A 20,150-nucleotide genomic window follows, 5' to 3' on the forward strand; every position below is an offset into this window, starting at 1 on the left:
GATTCACAATCAAAATGATAAAAAAAATCTGAAGTGAAGTTGTTTTTTTTTTTTAATTCATAACTTGAGATAAGAAACAATTTTTAAAATATTAAAATTGGAAACTTAAATAACTGAAATAAAACTTATTGAATATATATTTTTTAAAATGATTACATAAATCAATTAAATTAAACATTAAATTTAAATTTAATGCCGTTTTCACTAGCTTGATTACGTGTAAATTAACCAAGGCATAGATGCAGTCTATACTCGATACTTCCGCTTCAATTACAAGTTTCTATTTGTATCCACAATCACAAATTTTGGCTAATATTTTCTATAGAATTTCTGTTCCTGTAAAAGCATTAAGTCCTATTAAAAAAATCTTAAGTCATAAATCATACTTGTATTCAGTGTCCGTATTGTTCTCATGTATTTGTAAATATGGAAGGGCATTACACGTATTATATATGTGCAAGGGTGAGATTGCACCCAACTTAGTCTCATTGGAGAATAACCCTTAAACAATCTCGAACTTCAACCAAAACTACTAACATTAAAAAAAAAAAAAAAGCCTGTCTTTATTAATGCCATCAACTTTATTCCAATGAGCTCTTTGTATAAGCCAACCCAAGCAAAGATGATTGGATTGGCCTAGCTAATGCAAAGCAGGAATCTGGATTAACTGACATCAACAACTCAATTACAACAATCTCATTTGGAAGGCGGATCTTGAGACGACGATCGATTAAACCTGCTTGAAACACAAATGACATGAAAACATTAACCAAAGCCCACTAGCAACAGTATAGGTTAGGACTTGTATATAAGAAATGTAACAAATTCTTACCAGGGGAAATTTTTTTCCCACCATATAGCTCTTTTGTTAAGGGATTGACAGCCCAATGATTGACACCCACCCGACTTGTAGGTTGGAACCCAACTATTTTCCCTTCAGTTGACAAAACCACCTTTTCACCAAAAAAAAAAAAAGAAAGGACATGCATGCAAATTAGAAATATAGATGGAAACTTGATTGCTTTAAACTTTTAATCGTATTTATATACTAACAAGCAACAAAACACATGACAAACTTTAATTGAGATCCAAATTCTAATGAAATGGAGCTACTCTATACCGGTCCAGGACCGCAACCAATTTTGCTGTTACAGTTGCCAGCCAAGTCAATTTAAGTAGACACCAACACACAGTTCAATAAGTGGATTCATTTTTTCCACACAAGATAAAGCTTGTCAAGAATTAAACAAGTCAACTTAAGTACGCTCCCACTTTCCTTTTTCTCCCTCTTTTCTTTCTGATACCTAGTATAAAGCTAGAAAGATGATGGAAAATATAAAAGCAAAATCTAAACCAATGAGTTTACCTGATAACTAGCAACATCCTGGACAGATGATTTTATATCAGCATCCATTTTCTCCACATCAGCAGAACTAGTTGAATCGTCCTCACTATTAGAATTAGCTTGATGAGGTGCTTTCAAGTAGTTTGGTATTTCACCAATCCAGGCACCAAGATTGGTTTCTGTTGCTATGTCACCAGGCCAGCCAAAGGCATCCTTAATCTTTCGGACTAACAAGATACAAAATGCCTCCAACTATCCATATGAAGTCAATATATTAATTTTTACATTAAAAGCAAATTTTAACTTTAATAAAGAAGGAAAAAAAAAAAAGAAAAGATAAAAGAGAACTGAAGTTTAAACAGGAATTATAAAGGATTAAAGGCTTCAAACATTAACCTCTATATTGTTAGGGATGTTCACTTACATGCATTGGGGCCATATTATTTACAATTCAGCCACTAACAAGTTTTAAATTTAATCTTGACATTGTCTCTTCTCTTAGTGCATTAGCCAGGAATGTACTACGCCAAGTTCAAATATGACATATAAATACACAGGCCATTGTCTGTAGAATGGTTCAGGCATTATTTGAATAATATATGGGTCTCTGAAGAAGCTAGCATGTTTTTCCTTGCTAGATCAGTGGAGATGATAGAAGCATCAACTGTAAGAGAAGAAATGGCAGTATAACATTTTAGAGAGAGTCAGAAATAGTTTTGAAGTACACTGCCTTCCACAAAGAACTGCAGATCATGGAAGGGATGTGGTTCTAGTCTGGAGAAATCAAAAAATTGGGAAAATAAGCATTGAATCTTGCCATCTGAGCTTGGTTAATCATTGCTCCATCTGAGTTTGGTTACACATTGCTCTAACAATAGTGCAAATTGGTTAACAAGCTAAATTAGAAACAGGATGTGACCTGATGGCTGGGTCATAAAACCTCTATCCTTCGTGGTATTTACTTTTTCTGAGCATGGTTCAAGGCCTTCCTTAGAGGTTCTTTTCTCCTATATTTGGTTACATGTACTATTTCTTGTTGTTGCTAAATCTTTCTTGAATAAGATTTCTCTTTGGTCCAAAAATAAAAAGGGGCTCTATACAGTGCATTTCTAGATCACATGAATGTTTTGGCAGCGAAGAAAATGTGTATAAGGTCACAAGGACTTTAAAAACATGGCAAATTTCTAGGAAAAACTTGTTCGCCTATTCTAATCTTTGCATTAACTGAGCATGGATGCAAAAATAATACACAGATAAAACTGAAAATGAATTAGTAGAAAGCTACATAGTACACAGTATATTCCCACCTTTTCAGTGTCTACAGATTGAATTGTTGTAGACTCAATAATTGATGACGATGGAGACCTAGATCCTCCAGGGTACTTTCCTCCTTTGCCTAGATAAGGAAAACTAAATTGACTGAGTGTACTGATGGTAATGAGAAGAATTCCACTTGCAATGGTGGCAGATACCACTCTCAAGAAAGAAGAGCTCCTCTGTAAGAAATAAAAACAATTAGACAATGCCAATGAACTTAACTCAATTCATACCAACTAAACTCAAAACATCAAACACCAATTGCAACTTTTCATGGCAAGATCCTTCAAGATCATAAAAGCCTAAACCCCTCAGAAAGAAAAAACCACAAAATAATAGAAGAAAAACAATGAATTTGCAAAGAAGTCAAATATAGCATACAGTTCATGAATTCTGAGAGGTAATTTCAAACATCCATGTTAACTCTATCCAGTGCTGGGTTTAACACTTTTCTAAGCATTATCAAGATTTTTACACAGACTTCCACAATCAACAGCTTTGAAACTTCTTTAACATTTTCTTAACTGATTTATTAAATCGCAAATTTTTACCAATCACCTCCTATCTTAAAATTTCTAAAGAACCAAGGAGCCCAGCCGATGGAAAAAGGTTAGCAAAACAAAACCAAACAACAACAAAGTTTCAACTTTTAACATTTACCAATAAGTAAAAACAGAAACAATCAATATGCATTTCAATACCTTTGCTTTAGACAAGCTGTTATAATTGGCAACCACACCACTGTGTAGTTGTTTGTTAGGCAGTGAGTAGACATCTTCATAGTACATATCTAACATATCAGCCAGTCCAACCTACACATTTTTATAAGTTGGCATCAAAAAGAGAAGGCAAACATTCCATAAAACAATGCACAATATAAAACTAAATACAACATGAAAACTACACCTTAATTATGAAAAAGAATTATCCAGATGAAAGACAAATCAAAAGATCAAACACTGAGAGGAAAGAATAAAGTACCATCTGGGAGTGTGTCAAAAGAACTTCCCACCTATTCTCGTCAGATTTTCTCCATCCTTCAAACTTTACATCCTTAAATGTATTTGCATTGATTTCCAGCCGAAAGGCAGGTATAAACTCACTTGTCCAAGCACTAAACTCATGACCACCAATCTTTTTCAACTTAGAGTGCAAAGGTTGAGTCCACGCATAGTTTTTCCTCCTCAAATCCATAGCCTTGAAACTCTCTTTACTCGAATTAAAACTTTCAAGAAGACTCTTGGCATTTTCAACCACCTCATCTTCAAACGCTTCATATATAATAACCGAGGAATCTTTTGATACAATATTTTTCGACTTCCGAAACCACAGAAAGAAGTTATAGGAAGTTTTTCCCAATAAATTTTCCAGGAAATGTTTTTCAGTGCTTTGTAAAGCCAAGATGCAAACAAGTTCACCCAGCACAGAGATAACCCTTTCTTCCGACGAGCTGAGAGTGAACGAGGTGAGAACCTGCTGATACGAAATGCATAACAAGAGAACTGAACCTATCAGTATCAAGTGGGACCTGCAGAAAAGACATTAATTATAAAAGTCGACATACAGATAACGAAAATAACAGAATCCACAAATAAGAAATACTAACGGTTATCTAACCTCTCTTGGGTTTTCAAGATCCTCCATATCTCTTTGGGTTCCAGGACAAAACAAAACCAGTTCGAAACTCCAAAGCTTTTGCATAACCACTTGCCTAAATGTCATTGCCAGTATGTTTTTCGATGATGTTCCCGCTAAAATTTCTTCAGACAGTGACTTTTTCAGCTTTTGAGCTTTTTCTTTAACTTTCCTAGCAGGCAAAAACTGTTCCAAAAATTTAAAATTAAAAGATAAACATTTAATAATTAATTTATGATTTGGAGAGGACAGAAATGAGCTAACCAATCGGGTTGAAACGGTGGCATTTTTAGCGGTGGGGCCAGGGAAAACAGTTTCAATAACCATAGCAGGGATACCGGACTCGACGTGCTCGGTAGCGGCTCGGCCTCCATCGGCAGCTGCAGCCGTCAAAGCTTGGTCAAAGCCGACGGCTCCAACAAGGGTGAGGCGAGCGAGGTCGTTTTCGTAGGTCCGAACACAAGGGAGCGTGGTTCCATCGGAGTCCGCTATGAATTTTAGGGCTTCCTGTTCGGTGGATGGAGCTGGTTTCGGAGAAGAACGGGAGAGAATAAGGAAGGGAATTTTGGGGTTGCGGAAGGGTAGCTTGTGAAAAAAGGTGAACTTGTTAGAGGAATGAGAGGGAAATTTGATGAGAAATGGAGGGGAAAGTGAGTGAGTTAAAGCCATTGATGGAGCAGCCATTGATGGAGCAGAGCAGAGGGTTTTGGGGATTTTGGGAGGTTTTTTATTTTAAAACGTTGAGGTAGGCGCATGTTAGCAACATGTACACGTGGCCAGATTTAGGCTTAATGAGTTGTTAGGTTTTGGGATTCAGCTGTTTTCCAAGAAACGAGGTCGTTTTGGACCTTAAGACACCGCTTTGGAAAATACTATAAATATCAACTTCTCACTTTCTCAGAGGCGGAAGAAATTACTATCCATTGACAAATAAAAAAAATCCTCAGCAGGTATTTTCGCCTATCCTTTGAAAAGCATCGAAAAAGTTTAGGGTTTCCTTTTTTCTCGCTAATTGAAATTGCCCTCTGGTAAGTTCGATTATTTAATTTCTTTTCCTCGTTGATGAAATTCGAGTTATAGTCGTTATCATTTGTTTCCAAATAAACTTTTAATTTTTTCTGCTTCTTTAAATTTGGTGGATATTTTCATCGATAGGGTTGGTTAGCTTTTGGAATCTGCCCTAATTTTTATTTTCCTGTTGCTTATCCTTAAGAAGAAAAGAAAATTAAAGAAGGGTTTAAACTTTTTGTGAGAAATTTGAGGAAAAAGAAAATAGATTTGGTTTTACCGCTTAACCTAATTATTTATCCCCAAAAAAAGAAAGCCTGAAATAATTAGTTACGGTTTGAAGTGAAAAATCTGATTTTTGGTGGGAATTCTTTAAATTTGTCTTAAATCTGAAATTTTTATGCTCATTCTGGTTGTAAATTGACATGATGAAGGAATTGAAGTATGGGAAAGAGGAAATCAAGAGCAAAGCCAGCTCCTAAGAAGCGAATGGATAAGCTTGACACTGTTTTCAGCTGTCCCTTTTGTAACCATGGAACCAGTGTTGAGTGCCGCCTGTAAGTATAAACTTCTTATATTTGTTTTATGAGAATTTTACCCTTATTTGGATCTAATAGCTGAGATAATTTGAGGCAATACCTCCTACTCTGTGGTTAGTAAACCATTTTATCTTTGATGAAGATAAAAGAGAAAACGTGTGTTATGTGAAAAATGATTTCTTGTGTCGTAAGGATTTATCTATGTTATAATTCGGAGTACTAAGTATTGGTGTTTATCTGTTCCAGTGATATGAAGAACTTGATTGGCGAAGCCTCTTGCAGGATATGCCAGGAAAGTTTCAGCACCGTTATAACAGGTACTCATGATACGATAATTTTTGGCTGATAAAGAACATGAAGTTTTTTGTAGTGGTGATGAAAACTAAGTTGGCAGTCTTTTTGTTAACTCATGCACGTTTCTTTTGTCTCTGTATTTGCAGCTTTGACTGAACCAATAGACATGTAAGTGCTATCAATGTGGTGTTTAATCTCTGTTTCTCTCTAGCTTGATCTCCCTTTATATTTATTCTTCTTGTGACTTTCCAGATACAGCGAGTGGATCGACGAATGTGAGCGGGTTAACAACCTTGAAGATGATGGAGATCAGGATGAAGGTTATGTGCCTAGAAAACGGGTTTCAACGTCTGAATGGGATTAGCAGTAGCCAGGAATGTTTTAGAACTTGCTACGCCTGTAATTATGCTAGTTTCTGGGGGGAATAGTTGGTGTGGGGGTAATCTTTGCACATGTAACAGCATCTCATGATGAATAGCCTAAGTTATCGATTCTGGTAAGGGAGCACTTTGTCGAAGGGCTATTAGCTATTGTTTCGTGCTGTATGAACCAATTTATTTTGATGTAATGCAATTACTTTATGCTATTCCGAATGATGGTTTGCAGATATAATTGGACAAGCCATTGGCTGATGAGACATTTTCCTAATTTTTAAAGGGTTAAAATTTAAAAAAGATGTTTTTTACATGCTGCAGCTCGTGGTTGGGCAAAGTTATGCAGTGTAATCTCAGAATATTGAAACATGAAAGGATTTTCAATAGCAGGCAATATTCACACAATCATCATTTTTCTTGAATATCTTGTTTTTACTATCTGCTATCCTCTGTATCACACCTTCCCTCAAGAAAACAGTCGAAAATTTCGTACGAGTGCTAAATCCAAAATCATTTACAAGCATAGATCAAGTGATAATGACTCAAGAAATGTCTTTGATTATGTACCCAGTTACAGGCTGAGATATCTTTCATGAGCAGCTGAAAGATTTAGGCATTTAGCATATAGTATTTAAAACCCTAGAAATACAATTAGCTTCTATTGTTTACCATGTCTTAGTAGGTATAAAAATGGACTGACGAAAAACAGCCATTTCTCTTTGCTTGTAACCGTCTTCCAGAAGTTAGATTGAGCGCCAGCACCAAGGATCGTCAACAACTAATACATAACTTCTGTGTGCAAGTGAACTATACAAATTTATGGTCACCAAAAATAAGAGCTAGACTTGGTTTTCTGATAATGAACTGCAAAAAGGACTTGAAAAAATGCATAGTTTCCACCCCCTTCAACAAGTTAAAATGCTTCAGCAGATATATAACTAGACGAATGGATGCAGCTACTTCATCTTTTATCAGGATTTCTTCAATTAGGTTAGATAATAGCCATTTAAATTATCAACAAGATAGTCATACTGCACACCAAGCCCATAATCGAGCTCGTCACTTGTTGGTGTCGCATTAATCTTAGCCCTTCCTTTGACACAGCGCTTATTATCAGATGGGAACTCTGCAGTGAGCCTTCCCATCTGCTTCTGCAAATCAGCAACTGTATCACTCGCTGATTTCCCCTTTGCACTTTTCTTACCATCGACAAGCTTCAATTCCAATCTATACAAGGCACAAGCATCACATTTGTTGATCTCATATTCGTAAAGGTGCCACTCAAAATGGTTTAGTGGCTGTGGATCCATGTAGTATGATCTCTTCAGTCCTCCAAATTCATTCATGACTTGCTTTCTTGACTCATGCCAGCCACGCCCACTGTAATCTGGCAAAGACCTCTGCTTTCTGTTCCCACTTTCAAATGCCCTTCGAGGCTTATCAAAAAAGAGCCACTCCCTAATTGATTCACCATCAAGAACCGAAAGATCAAAGAGCTCTGTAATCACAGGAGAAAATTAATTAACTTAACAAAAGTCATAAAGAACATAGTGCATGATTAGAGAACATATTCTGTTCTCACTCAAAAGTTGCCACTATAACCAAGCAATATTGATAAGACATACCAGGAGCATTCCATGGAGACTTTGCAGTTGCAGCTCCCTCACATTCTGGTATACCCACATCTTTTCCTTGTGCCTTAGCACTAAGAGCAGAAAAGAGCAGACAATCCTTGAGGCCTATGCCACCAGGTCGCAGGACAGGGCCCATTCCAGGTGGGCCTTCATTCATTGCCAAAGCAGCATGAAAGCTACTGCAGTAGTCCTGACACCAGTCCAACCCTTGAGCAGGCCTTGGACAATCCCAAAGTGCACACTTTGGACCTAAGAATGCAGCTGGTGGCGGGCATATACTTGGCAGATAGCTAGAAGTATGAGGCAAGGCATCCTCCCCACAGAAACCGGTACCATTGAAACCTGCGTAGAAGTGCTCAAAATCCTGATGCAAATCGAACTGATGGTATTCCAATTGTGTAGCCCCTTCGAAGTTGTTAACTGACATGGCACGGATGCCTGAAGGTGACTCTTTGTTATGATCAACTAATGGAAAGCCGCGTTCATGTTGATCCTGATTCACTCCATAACTCTGTAAGAGCATATTGATTATAAAACTTGCCAGTGAAAAACTTTTTCAACATAATAACATGTCAAAGCAAAATGGAAACTGTTAACTACAAAACATGCAAGAAATATAATTAAGAGAAAAACCAATGGATACAAACATTAGCTCAAGGGAAAGATAATGTTTTAATGCAAAAGTATAAACAAGAAAAAGCAAATTAAAGCCCCAGTAAGCTCAACCCAAGAGGTGTAAAAGCATGCATAAAGCCGAACATGGGGAAAGTACACACCAGCAATTGGTTTATGCTTTGACCATCCATTCTAACAATATAAGGGAAAAAATTCATCAACTTCTCAAACTTGTCAACTCTACACAACAAAGCAGCCCAGAAGCACACTCTAGGTACTCGGGCCCTATTAGGCAGAAGTTTGGTCTCTTGTCATGTGGCCATTACCCTTTCCCCACAAAATCGGCTTATTAGGGTGTGCCACACCAACGTTTATACGCCCAATGACTTCTCCTTTCCTATCCGATGTGGGATTAATGCACCCTGCCTGCTCCTTTTGAGCAATTGGCATGACATTCTACCCCACCAAGTCTCGTGATGCCCTTGTCATGGTTGCCACCCCACCGGCTCCCCTTTGGAGTACTTGACGTGGTCAAACTTTGCCACTGCCTTACCGCAGCACCTTGTTAAGTAGCTAGAATAGCCCACCTTGCCTACTTCCACTGGGGCACTTAGCGTAGAGTTAGATGAGTCAACGGTTGGCTCTAATACCACTTGATCTACATGCATGATAATTCCATACCGCACACCCCCACTCCACATGACTAACATGCCAGGCTCAGTCTTCTCACCTAAGGCCGATAAAGTAAGATGGCAGTAAAGCAATTATTTGATAGGTATCTATAATAATAATAATATACTATACTATCAAAATCTTAATTGGCTCAATTTAGATTTAAGTGGCAATTCCAAATGAACGATAATTCACTGCAATTACACTGACATGATTTGCAAACTAAATGTTAACAAGAAGAATACAAGAGTGCAGTGTTCATTAGACAGAAAATATGATAAGTGATTATTGGGCTGTGAGAAGATATCTTAGAATGAAATCCACCAGTTATCCCTGTCTTCCTATTCATTGAGTGCGCAATCAATGAAACATATTTGATGCTCTTACAGAATATCCTATATCCTGCTGATAAAAAATCTATGTATCATATATCCTCCCATGTTTTTCACAGCGAAACACAATTATTGAGGAAACCAATAACAGAACATTACTTATCACAACCCTATTAAAGAGAATTGCAAGCATATTGTAGTAGCCTTCTGTACTCTGTAACATCAATCCAGGAAAAAAACAAATTAGAAACGATCAAGTAGCATAATTTTCCATTGTTTCTCTCATTTACCACATTTTAAAAACTAAAAACAATCATGAACATATATAAACATACACAGCTCCAAATCCTGTGCTTACATAAGAAGCAACCAAATGCCTTCCAACAATATAGAAATCTCATCCCTTAGAATGGACAACTTAACTTGAAGCTCATGTTGGTCTAAGCATACTCAATAAACCTGTTTTCAGTCCAGCCATTATGCAAATTCCAAAAGAAAATGAAAAAGCAAAGAATCCAAGGACAAATAGAAATCACCTCTTGGAAAGCAGCAGCATCTCCTACTTGCAGGCTTTGATCATTAGGCTCTGGCTTTGGTGCAGCTAATATACTAGTGGCATCATCTTCCTCCTCGCAAAGCTGCAACAGCCGACAAATGTCTGACGAAAATGAACCAAGACTCCCACCCTGTAAATCACCATGAAGATCACAATTCACAATCACAAACTTTAGACTGTATTTTCAACCCCATAAGATTAAAATTCATGAGCATTTATCTTAGTTACATTCTGTAACAGCCAGACCAAACCCTTCAAACAGCATACAACCTACTAAACCATACATTCACACAAACTCACACTGATATAAATTTTACATATAATTCAAATAAAAATTTATATAAGCAGTGCTAACTTGTTGCAATGAAGACGCTGGAGAAGGTTCATTAAGCTCAGCTTTCCATTCACGGAGCATCTGATGGACTTGCTCCTCAAGGACTGTGACATCAATGCTGCGACTCTCCTTCCTGGCAAATTGCAGATCCAAGAAAATTCCTTGCAGATCATCCACCCGGTTCTTTGCCCTGTCCTTGAAGAGTTTGTGGGATGCTGACTTGCAGTTGGTTTTCGAACCTTTCCCCATTAGAATAAACAAGCCTCAACAATTCCCACCAAAAACCTGCAATCCAAAGCGCAATAAAATGCAACACAAGATCAACCCAGATGAAAATTCAATCCAATAATCACTAGTCTTATTCCTAAATTTTATAACTAAATATCAGTTTACAACTAACAATAGTGGAAAAAACAAAACATCAAAAATTAAACACAAGGCACTGAGATTGCCTTTCAAATCAAAGCACTGAGATTGCCACAGTTATCTAATTACCATTAAAAAAAACCAAACTATAAAATATTATAGAAATCACGGTTAATAAATATACATCAAACCAATATAAACTAAAGTCCCATAAACAAGAAAATTAAATAAAAAAAAAACCAACCTGAATTATATATAAAAAGAAAAGCACCCCAATTTCCCAAATACCTTAAAACTGAGATTAAAACAAGGCAGCATGAGATCAAAGGCAAATTGTAGAATCAAAATAGATGGAAATAGTTATCCTAGAAATCTAACCGGAGAATGATCAAAGACTCAGGAGTTCCTCGACTTTGTATGGAGCAACCTCTGAGACAAAAGTAGAGTGAGAGAAATGGAGAAAAAGAAAGTGCTGGGAAATTACAAGAAAGAGAGAAAAGTAAATATTCTATGAAACAAAAGAGTCCACTGTTCATTCAGCCAAAGAAAACTACTAAAAGAAGAGATGCTCCTTGCCACTATGTGTTTGCTTTTCTTTTTCTTTTTCTTTTCTTTTTTTTGAGGTTTGGTTTTAATTTTATTTTCCCAATTTCCAATCAGGAAGGCATTTTTTGGGTTTTTTTTTTTTTTTTTAAGGAAATAAATTGAAGAAGGCAATGTGTACATAACGCAGTAACGCGGCAAAAGTTAAACAGGAGAGGAGGATAACACCATGGATAGGCGGATAGAGAATATTTAGTTTTGCAATATGCCCTTTGTTTTTGAACTATTTACGATGATGACCTCGAACTTTCTTTTAACAATGAAAAAATTACAATCATGGGTGTTTGTAAATAATGGATTGCATCATAAATTTAGGATTGTTAAATTTTTTCTTTAGATCTGAAGAGTTAACTAAATTTTAAATCAAAGAATAACATTTTCAACTAGTGAATTTATTTTTATTTTTATTATTCAATGATTTAATAAGATTTACATGATGCCTTTTATTTTTGCCAAAGATCTATATAATGCCTTAATTTCAACAAGTTATGTTTCATTTATATACTCTAAAATGAAAATAAAAAAGTAATAACTAAAACCGAGTATTGATTTAAATATGATAAATTTTTTTGTCATTGAAATTAAAATTTTAATTTTTAATAAAAAAATTACGAATTTCGAGTCATATAATTATCTACAAAATACTTTCATTTTTATATATATTCAAGATAAAAAAATAAATATTTTTGTGTCTGAAACTTTTTAATGTCTAATAATTATTTTGAATCTTAATTAATTCAAAATCAAACTAAATCAAATCTTATAAAAAGATAAATTTTTTAAAGTTTTTTTTATTCATAATACTCAAAATTTTATTTAAAGATAATCAAAACTTTTATCACTTTAATCAACAAACGTTGACAAAATAAATAATTTGATTACAAAATAATTATTTTATTTATAATAGTATGATTTATTAATAAGTATTAAACTTTCAATTTATGACAACTTTAAACACAAAAAAAAATCCGATAAAAAACTATTATGCAAAGAAATAAAGTTAGATTTTCTTAAATCTCATACTTTTGATTAATTAAACTTAGGTGTATATAACTCAAAATATTGTAAAATGTTATGATAAATGTGAACTATTTATTTTATTTCCCCGCTAAGATGTAAACATTGTCCTGTAGTACTTAAATGGCGTTGAAAAAGAAGAGCCAAACAAGATATGGGCCGGTTTGTCATTTTATGGCATTATGCCTTACATTTTATATCATGTTATCTTAGCATTTATTTCTAAATAATATCAACCAAACTTTATTTGGTGATCTTTGTTATAAAATTTTCTATCAGAAGTTAAATAAATCAAAATGAAGGGAGAATTCAAAATTTTTTATAATTTTTTAATATTTTTTCCATACTCCAAAAAAAATTTTAATAATATTATAGTCTTTAACTCAGCCTCCTCAATATAAAACTCAACCACCCTTTTTTAATTTAATTCAATATTTTGATCTCCTTTCATGATTTTACCAATTTCATTTTTATTTCTTTTTTTTTTAGTTTTAAATTGCAATATCTTTAATATCAATTAAAAAATTTTAATATAAATCTTTTTATTTTTCTTAATATATGGAATCTAGAACTTTTTAATTGAAAGCCTCCAAATAAAAAAAAAGTGACTCAAAACTAATTAATGTGGACGGTGCCAAGTCAAGCCTAGAATAAAAAAGAGAATAAATTGCGAGAGGTGTGCTTACATCATTTTTGCAAAAGAGCAATTCTCATGTATAGCTTACATGATATGGATGTCGGTAGGGGCAATAGGCAAATTAGACCCGAAAATCAAAGAAGTTGACTCTATAACAAGAGGCAGTTGCTCCTTTGATGCTTGGTTCCTTCTAGTTGTTTAATCATCATCAGTCCCATTTATTTTACAAGTCGAGATAGTGCGATGGAAGGAATCTGGTGTCATACGGTATTGGCTCGATAGAATAGTGCAGCGATAAGAACTTTCCACTATATTAAACTAAAATCTCATTTGGCTTCATAGAATATTGCCATGGAAGGAATTTCTTATCACATTAAAAATTTTATTTTAAACCTGATTTTATATTTAAGAATAATATTATTTTGAATTGAATTTGATTTGATTCAATTTTTTAAATAATATATAATATTTTAAATATTTTAAATTAATCTAAATTTAAATTGATTTGATTTAAATTGATTTTATTCATTCAGTTTGATTTATCAATTTTAATTTTTATATTTTTATATATTATTTTAATAAAAATTTTAATATACTTAAATAAATTTATATATAATAATTATTTTTATTTCATAAAAATTTTAAAAATATATAAAATTAATAAAAATATCTAATTCAATTTAATTTAATTTTTTAAAAAACTTTTTTACATTTCAATCCGAAATTAATTTTAAATTTAATATATACATTTAATATTTAAATTTAATTTAAATCAAATAAAAAAATCGATCAAAATTAATTTGAATATTATAATTTTAAATTAATTTTTAACTTTTTTTTTTCACCTTACCCGCGCCAAACAATGTTAGCTCATAAGGAGAAGTTCCCATATCATTAAAGTCCCCATATTCCACGAGATTTTATGCCAAATGGCAACTTGGGTTCATTTAGGAATATGATGAAACCTTCTCATCGTGCTGGAGTTTCTGTTTTATGATCCAACCCGAAATAAATTTGATTTAAACACGTATACTACTTAATTGTTAAGGTAAAAAAGCAAATTGAAAACTGACTTTTGCTCAGGAAATTCGCTTTTAAAAGAAAGTATTAGCCACTTAAGAAAATGCTCTTGTTTTTTTATTTTTTTTATTTCACGCCCAAAAGAAATAAAAAAGCCATGACCCCTTTTGTGGAGGTGAGGAAAGCGAAAGATAAGTCGGGCAAGAAAGGCATAAAGAGAACTCCCACTACCACCCACCAGATTCCTATATCTTTGCTGGTTTGATGCCCTCTTTCTTACTGAGACTTTTAAAGATAGCGGCGTTTAACAAGAGAATGATCACTGTTGAAGATAAAATCAGCATCGTTTTCACAAAGCCTTTACCCACTTAAATGCCTCACATTTTGATCCTCATCTATGGTTTTGCCTAATACTAATAGTATTTATGAATACGCCATCTGGCTTCAATGAGTGATCTAATCATCTTAAAGCATATTCGCTCGCAAACAACATGAAAGTCTCCATATTCTGCATTTGGTTTGATCACAAGAAAATGAAAAAAAAAAATGGCATGCGTTATTGTGAAAATAAGTCACTTGTGTTATTAAGAAAAAGGGGGAAGCTGTAAATTTGATAGAAAGATTAGCTGCTTTTCTACCCAAAGAAGTAGGAGAACAAAATTTCCAACTCACCAGATTTTTATACGTAGAAAAAGTACACTCAGAAACCAACAAAACTTCAAATCTCAAGACCATGCTTCCTCAAAATTCCAAAGCAGTTAGGTACTGTCATTTGCCTGAATTCTGAAAGTACCCGATGCCTATCAACAAAGTTTTAAGCATGGTCAATAAATTAGTTTAATCAAATAATTTTATTTTTTTAATAAAAAAATTTTAAATTTAAGTTTTGTTAGTAATTATTTATTAGAATTATTTTAAACGTACTATTTATAATTATTTATTTTAAATTATCAAATATAATATATTTTATTTTAATTTAAAAAATTAAAAAATTTATTTATTTCAAATTTTTTTATTATAATTTATAGTTACTTGTTTTAAATTATTAAATATAATATATCTTATTTTAATTTAAAAAATTAAATAATTTATTTATCTCAATTTTTTTTTTACCAAAAAAAAGTTTTAAGCATGAATCGACCCATAGCAAACCTTCGAATCTCTGCACATGCATGTACTTTTTTTGTGTGGGTGTGAGAGAGTTTGTGAGAGAGTTCTATAAAGAGCAGATTTGTTCTGAATATAGGTTGACACTCATAGCTGGCAAAGCTATTTTTTAACAAATTAGTGGCAAAGCTATAACAATTTCAATTCATAAAGGTAAATTTTAGAATGATGTACCCCTTTTAAACTAGCACACCACGCCAACCAACTTCCTGAAATATAAACTCGTTAAAGTAACAGTGATACAATATCTATCTTTATGCTTATTTATTTCAGTAATGTAAATATAATCTTTCAATGGACCAAGTGACACAAGAAACCAGGCCAAAAATATGGCCCAAGGTTGGAAAGAATGAAAAAGAAGAATGATTCCCTTCTTGAGGGAATTCTAATAAATCAGAATTGGAATAAAAAACAATATTTAGGCTGCATTTGTTTCGTTAAAATTAATTTTTAAAAATATTTTTTGAAAAATATTTATATTTTTTAAAAAAATAAAATTTTTTGTTATTTGTATAAATTAATGAAAAATATTTTTTATTATTCGATTATTTTTTGAAAAATCTATTTATGTTTTCAAATAATATTAATATAACTATTAAAATAGTAAAATTATTTATTGTTAAAGTATATTAAAATTATTAATATTAAAAAATAATTATATTTTAATAATAATATTTAATATTAAAATATGATATTAATATAAAAATACTTAAAATAAAACTATTTATTATTCTTTATATTAATATTTTAAAATATTTAAAATAGTATTATTATTCTTAAATATTACTTTTATTAATATTAAATAGTAATATTTATTATTAAAATATTTATATTTTATATTGAAAGCATATACTATAAAGTCATAACAAAAATCTTTTTTATTTATATTTATTTTTAAAATAGTAATATAAATACCTTAATAAATAAAAATAAAAATTTATATATTTTAAATTTAAAAAATAAGAAATTATTTAAAATATTCATATTAAGAAAATAATAATATTATATTATTTAACATTAATTATTAAAATAATAAAAATATTATTATATATGTTATTATTTATTATTCAAATAATAATATAATACTATTTATCATTGACATACTAAAACTATTTATGTTTAATAACATATAAAATAAAAATATTTAAAATTGAAATATCAAAAACTTTTTGATGTTAATATTTTAATATTTTAATTAAAATTAAATAAAATATTGTATTAATATAATAATATTTTAAATCAAATCAAATCAAATTTCAATTTAAAATATTATATTCAAAGTATTACTTGAATAAAACTAAAAAATATTTAAAATTAAAATATTAAAAGACTTTTTATATTAAATTTTTAATTTTTTAAGAAATATTAAATAAAAATATTATTTATTAATATAATAATATTTTAGATCGGATCAAAATAAGTTTGAGCTTTAAAAAAATTCATATATAAGGTCTAATTTGAATAAAATTATCTCAAACCCATTAATAAATAGTTCTACTCATAATAATTTTTTTTCATAAATTGTCTTCTTCTTTTCAAAAAGGTAAAATAATTTATAGAAAAATAAACTTATTTTTCATTGACCAATAAATGACTTTTCACTGACCAATCAGTTTTTTCTAAACAAACAACTGAAAGATATAAAAATTATTTTTCGGTAATCTTTTTCTGCAAAACAAATGGACCCTTGACTTATTTTTCTATGTCTCCCATTTCCATCAAGATGATCTTGCCAAATTTCCACCCTCCGTATTAGCATGTTTAAATTTGAAAATACCACTGAGTCCCTGTCGCTTAGCAAGTTGCTCCAGTTCTTCAATTTTATGCCTAAGAAGTTCCACTTCTGTTTCTAAGTCCTCATTACTTTGCCTCATTGCCTGCAATAACAGGGAGAATTGTTCTTGCGAATTAGGAGTCATTAGAAATAAATAATTCCCTGAGGAACAGGAGATGCAAAATACTCAATCACTGTGCTTCTTTCATGGATAATGAAACTTGACAAGATCTTTAGAATCCAAGTCGGTTCCACAAGATGTCAAGCATCATGTAGAAAGAAGCAACAACTGAACGCAGGAGATTATTCAATGAATACCTCCAACTCCTGTTTGCGTACTTCCTCCCTTTTGGCTTCTGATCTAGAACTTCTTTGAACCTCAAGGACCAAGACAGCTCCAGCAACCTATACACAGACCCAGTACAATATCAGAAACCTTCATGCATAGAATATATTGAACGGAGTGCATGTATGGTAAGTCTGGCATTTCATGCAAGTACATAGATAGATATCAACACTTCATACACGCATTAAGTGCAAGAATAATGAAGTCATCTATACATAGATAGATTTCAACACTTCATACGCACATTAAGTGCAAGAATAATGAAGTCATCTATCACCTCAAACCAAACTAAAGCAGCAGAAATGCTTCAGGATAACCAAGATCCACTAGTTGCTACCTTTATGCTATCATATATATTCTACTCAAGGGAACCAGTGATATATCTAGAATCTAGGTAGATTTCCAATTCACTAATGATGTTATAATTTAAGTGCAACGTAAATCATGTGATTGAATTATTGCATTCCAAAATACTGCTCCTAAGAAGAAGTAAGATATCTACCAAGCTGAGCCTATGTCTAATTCAAGGTAATGGTTGGTGGTAATATTTGCATAACACTTTCTGTTCAGGTAGATACATAGAAATATCAAGATAAATGCAAATAAAAATATGTGCCCGTGTAAAACATTTTTAGAACTATTTCCAGCTTGATTCCCTTTTCTTGCTCATTTTCTTTTTTTCTGAAAGAAGAGGACAGAAAGCTTTTGTTGACTGCATCATCAATCTAGTAATCTACAACATACAAAAAGGAAAGTAGTTTTGAAGACTTCTAGAAACAGCAATTAGAAGAATAGCTAAGTATGAATGATACCGTGAAGACGAAAAGTTCCACAATAAGATCTACAGCAGCCTGAACAGCTTTCTCCTCATCCAAAGGGCGTATCTCAACATCAGTTGCATGACTGTACATGCTTCTTTGCATTCTTATTGTGATTCGATGGTTTGCCTGGTTCCGTTACTTGGCATTAAGATTAAACTATTGGAATCCATTAATTTACAGCAGAAACTATACAATAGTACTACACTACAATCTTGATTAACAAGTTGTGAAAAAATTAGCTCAAATAAGAAATATAACTTCATAGCTTAAGTTAAACACAAGTAGAACACTGAAGAGAAAAAAGAAAATTATTGGAGGAGTATCAGAAAACAACAAAAGGACCAAGGGACAGATTACACCATCTGACTCTCATCTATCAACATAATAGAAATGTATATTTGAACACTGTTGGCAGTAACTAGGAAGTTAAAATTGCAACAAAACAGATTACTAATGGTAATATATCACTGATTCCATTCTTTAACCGAATGAATCATCAATTTAGATTAAGACCACAAATGATATACTCATAAATTATCATCCCCTTCTTTAAGCTTTTTAATTGCAATTTCTTTCTTTATTTTTGTGTAGACCAGAATATTCGCAATCTTAGGCTGCAAAAATCTGTACATTTACTGAATAAGCAGATTTTTCAAGAATGTTATGCTATTACTTATAGTCCAGCATCAATGGAAATGTTGGATCCTGATTTATTGTAAGATTTCAATCTCATATTTCATATTTCAGTCAGCATCAATGGATATGATGGTATTAAAATGCTACTGGAAAATAGAAAAAGCAAGCCTCTAAATGGGGTTGAAAAATACGAAGCTTTAGCCTCCCATATCAAATTGTGAAGAAAGCGGCAAAAAGTAACGAAACAAAACAAGCAAACTATTCATTTTGTACCTGAGCAATGCCGATGATGAACTGGCGGAATTTGGGGGCATACCCAGCCTGTCGCTTGAGCATATTAGCCACCGGTTTACTCACAGTTTTTAATGCCAAAGTTCCTAGCTTTAACAGTGGCAGTACCATTTTTATGATCCGTTTCTTTCTTTTTTTCTTTTGGATTCTGTATGAACTTATAGTCAGATAAATGAAGGGAAAAACTTCCTAAGCAAGAATTTGAAAATGGATGATGGCTGCTAGGTTTGACTTGGTCAGGGTCTGAGTTTCTTGATAAGGAATATAATTACACCTTTCCTTTTTTTTGTTTCATTTACAAGGAAGGAGATGCCATTACTGAAATGGACTTTCCTTTTTTTTTTCCTGTAAAAAAATTACTATTACATACTATATTAGCTTACTTATTCGGGTCTAAAGCTGAAAAGTACAGTTGACATTCTATATTAGCCGACTTTTACGGGTTTAAAGCTGAAAAGTACAGTTCTAAGGTGATTGGGCATGGACCATGGTTGGTTATTCTAATTCCCAGACCTCCAGCGTCATGGGTGTTGGAACTCTAAACTCTCAAACACAAAGTTTTTCTTGGTCAACCTATGCATTGTTGACATAAGATTCTGGTATTATAATCTCGAGGAGAAATTAATTCCGTTTAGGGGTCAGAATCAGATATAATCTTTATCTGATAAACACTTGATCGAAAGTTTCCTTTTTTATGGAATAGTTGGAAACATGGAAGATTCAAACTTGGAAATTTTCACCAGGAAATGTTTGTATTCTGTTACACGTCTCCTCCCCCTCTTTTTCACAAAGCTAAGAATCTTAATGAAACATTTAG

At 32.5% G+C, this 20,150-nt stretch overlaps 4 protein-coding genes across 12 annotated transcripts; 1 reads left to right on the forward strand and 3 right to left on the reverse strand.

Annotated features, from left to right (window-relative positions):
* Positions 1–368: 368 nt before the first annotated feature.
* On the reverse strand, positions 369–5,014 carry LOC111275010 (deneddylase). Of its 4 annotated transcripts, none has more exons than XM_022860079.2 (8): positions 4,562–5,011; positions 4,280–4,483; positions 3,644–4,135; positions 3,364–3,474; positions 2,653–2,841; positions 1,367–1,597; positions 833–953; positions 369–736 (listed from the first exon to the last, which is right to left on the reverse strand). In XM_022860079.2, the coding sequence occupies exons 1-8, from the start codon at positions 4,979–4,981 to the stop codon at positions 582–584; spliced, it is 1,923 nt and encodes a 640-aa protein (XP_022715814.2). In that variant the 5' UTR covers positions 4,982–5,011; the 3' UTR covers positions 369–581. The 4 variants fall into 4 exon arrangements, with proteins under 4 accessions (XP_022715814.2, XP_022715813.2, XP_089612127.1 ...); XM_022860078.2 differs by having other exon boundaries at positions 3,644–4,138; XM_089756001.1 differs by lacking the exon at positions 1,367–1,597 and having other exon boundaries at positions 3,644–4,138; positions 4,562–5,014.
* Positions 5,015–5,135: 121 nt separating this feature from the next.
* On the forward strand, positions 5,136–6,731 carry LOC111275011 (transcription elongation factor 1 homolog). Of its 3 annotated transcripts, XM_022860083.2 has the most exons (5): positions 5,169–5,325; positions 5,740–5,862; positions 6,091–6,161; positions 6,285–6,306; positions 6,391–6,731. In XM_022860083.2, exons 2-5 carry the CDS (start codon positions 5,750–5,752, stop codon positions 6,500–6,502), a joined length of 318 nt encoding a protein of 105 aa, XP_022715818.1. In that variant the 5' UTR covers positions 5,169–5,325; positions 5,740–5,749; the 3' UTR covers positions 6,503–6,731. The 3 variants fall into 3 exon arrangements, with proteins under 3 accessions (XP_022715817.1, XP_022715816.1, XP_022715818.1); XM_022860082.2 differs by lacking the exon at positions 6,285–6,306 and having other exon boundaries at positions 5,136–5,247; XM_022860081.2 differs by lacking the exon at positions 6,285–6,306 and having other exon boundaries at positions 5,168–5,325.
* A 308-nt stretch (positions 6,732–7,039) lies between these two features.
* On the reverse strand, positions 7,040–11,765 carry VOZ1 (vascular plant one zinc finger protein). Of its 4 annotated transcripts, none has more exons than XM_089756002.1 (6): positions 11,400–11,765; positions 11,266–11,316; positions 10,677–10,940; positions 10,302–10,451; positions 8,138–8,657; positions 7,040–8,010 (listed from the first exon to the last, which is right to left on the reverse strand). In XM_089756002.1, the coding sequence occupies exons 3-6, from the start codon at positions 10,902–10,904 to the stop codon at positions 7,499–7,501; spliced, it is 1,410 nt and encodes a 469-aa protein (XP_089612128.1). In that variant the 5' UTR covers positions 10,905–10,940; positions 11,266–11,316; positions 11,400–11,765; the 3' UTR covers positions 7,040–7,498. The 4 variants fall into 4 exon arrangements, with proteins under 4 accessions (XP_089612128.1, XP_089612131.1, XP_089612130.1 ...); XM_089756005.1 differs by adding an exon at positions 9,412–9,419 and having other exon boundaries at positions 8,138–8,697; positions 11,266–11,661; XM_089756004.1 differs by lacking the exon at positions 11,266–11,316.
* A 5,300-nt stretch (positions 11,766–17,065) lies between these two features.
* LOC111275013 (OPA3-like protein) lies at positions 17,066–20,100 on the reverse strand. Its single transcript, XM_022860085.2, has 4 exons — positions 19,316–20,100; positions 18,398–18,532; positions 17,558–17,644; positions 17,066–17,342 (listed from the first exon to the last, which is right to left on the reverse strand). The coding sequence occupies exons 1-4, from the start codon at positions 19,442–19,444 to the stop codon at positions 17,184–17,186; spliced, it is 510 nt and encodes a 169-aa protein (XP_022715820.2). The 5' UTR covers positions 19,445–20,100; the 3' UTR covers positions 17,066–17,183.
* Between the last annotated feature and the right edge of the window lie 50 nt (positions 20,101–20,150).

The sequence above is a fragment of the Durio zibethinus genome, chromosome 26 (genome assembly GCF_047325235.1).
Source record: "Durio zibethinus cultivar Kanyao isolate XHJ-2024 chromosome 26, ASM4732523v1, whole genome shotgun sequence".
Lineage (NCBI taxonomy): Eukaryota > Viridiplantae > Streptophyta > Magnoliopsida > Malvales > Malvaceae > Durio > Durio zibethinus.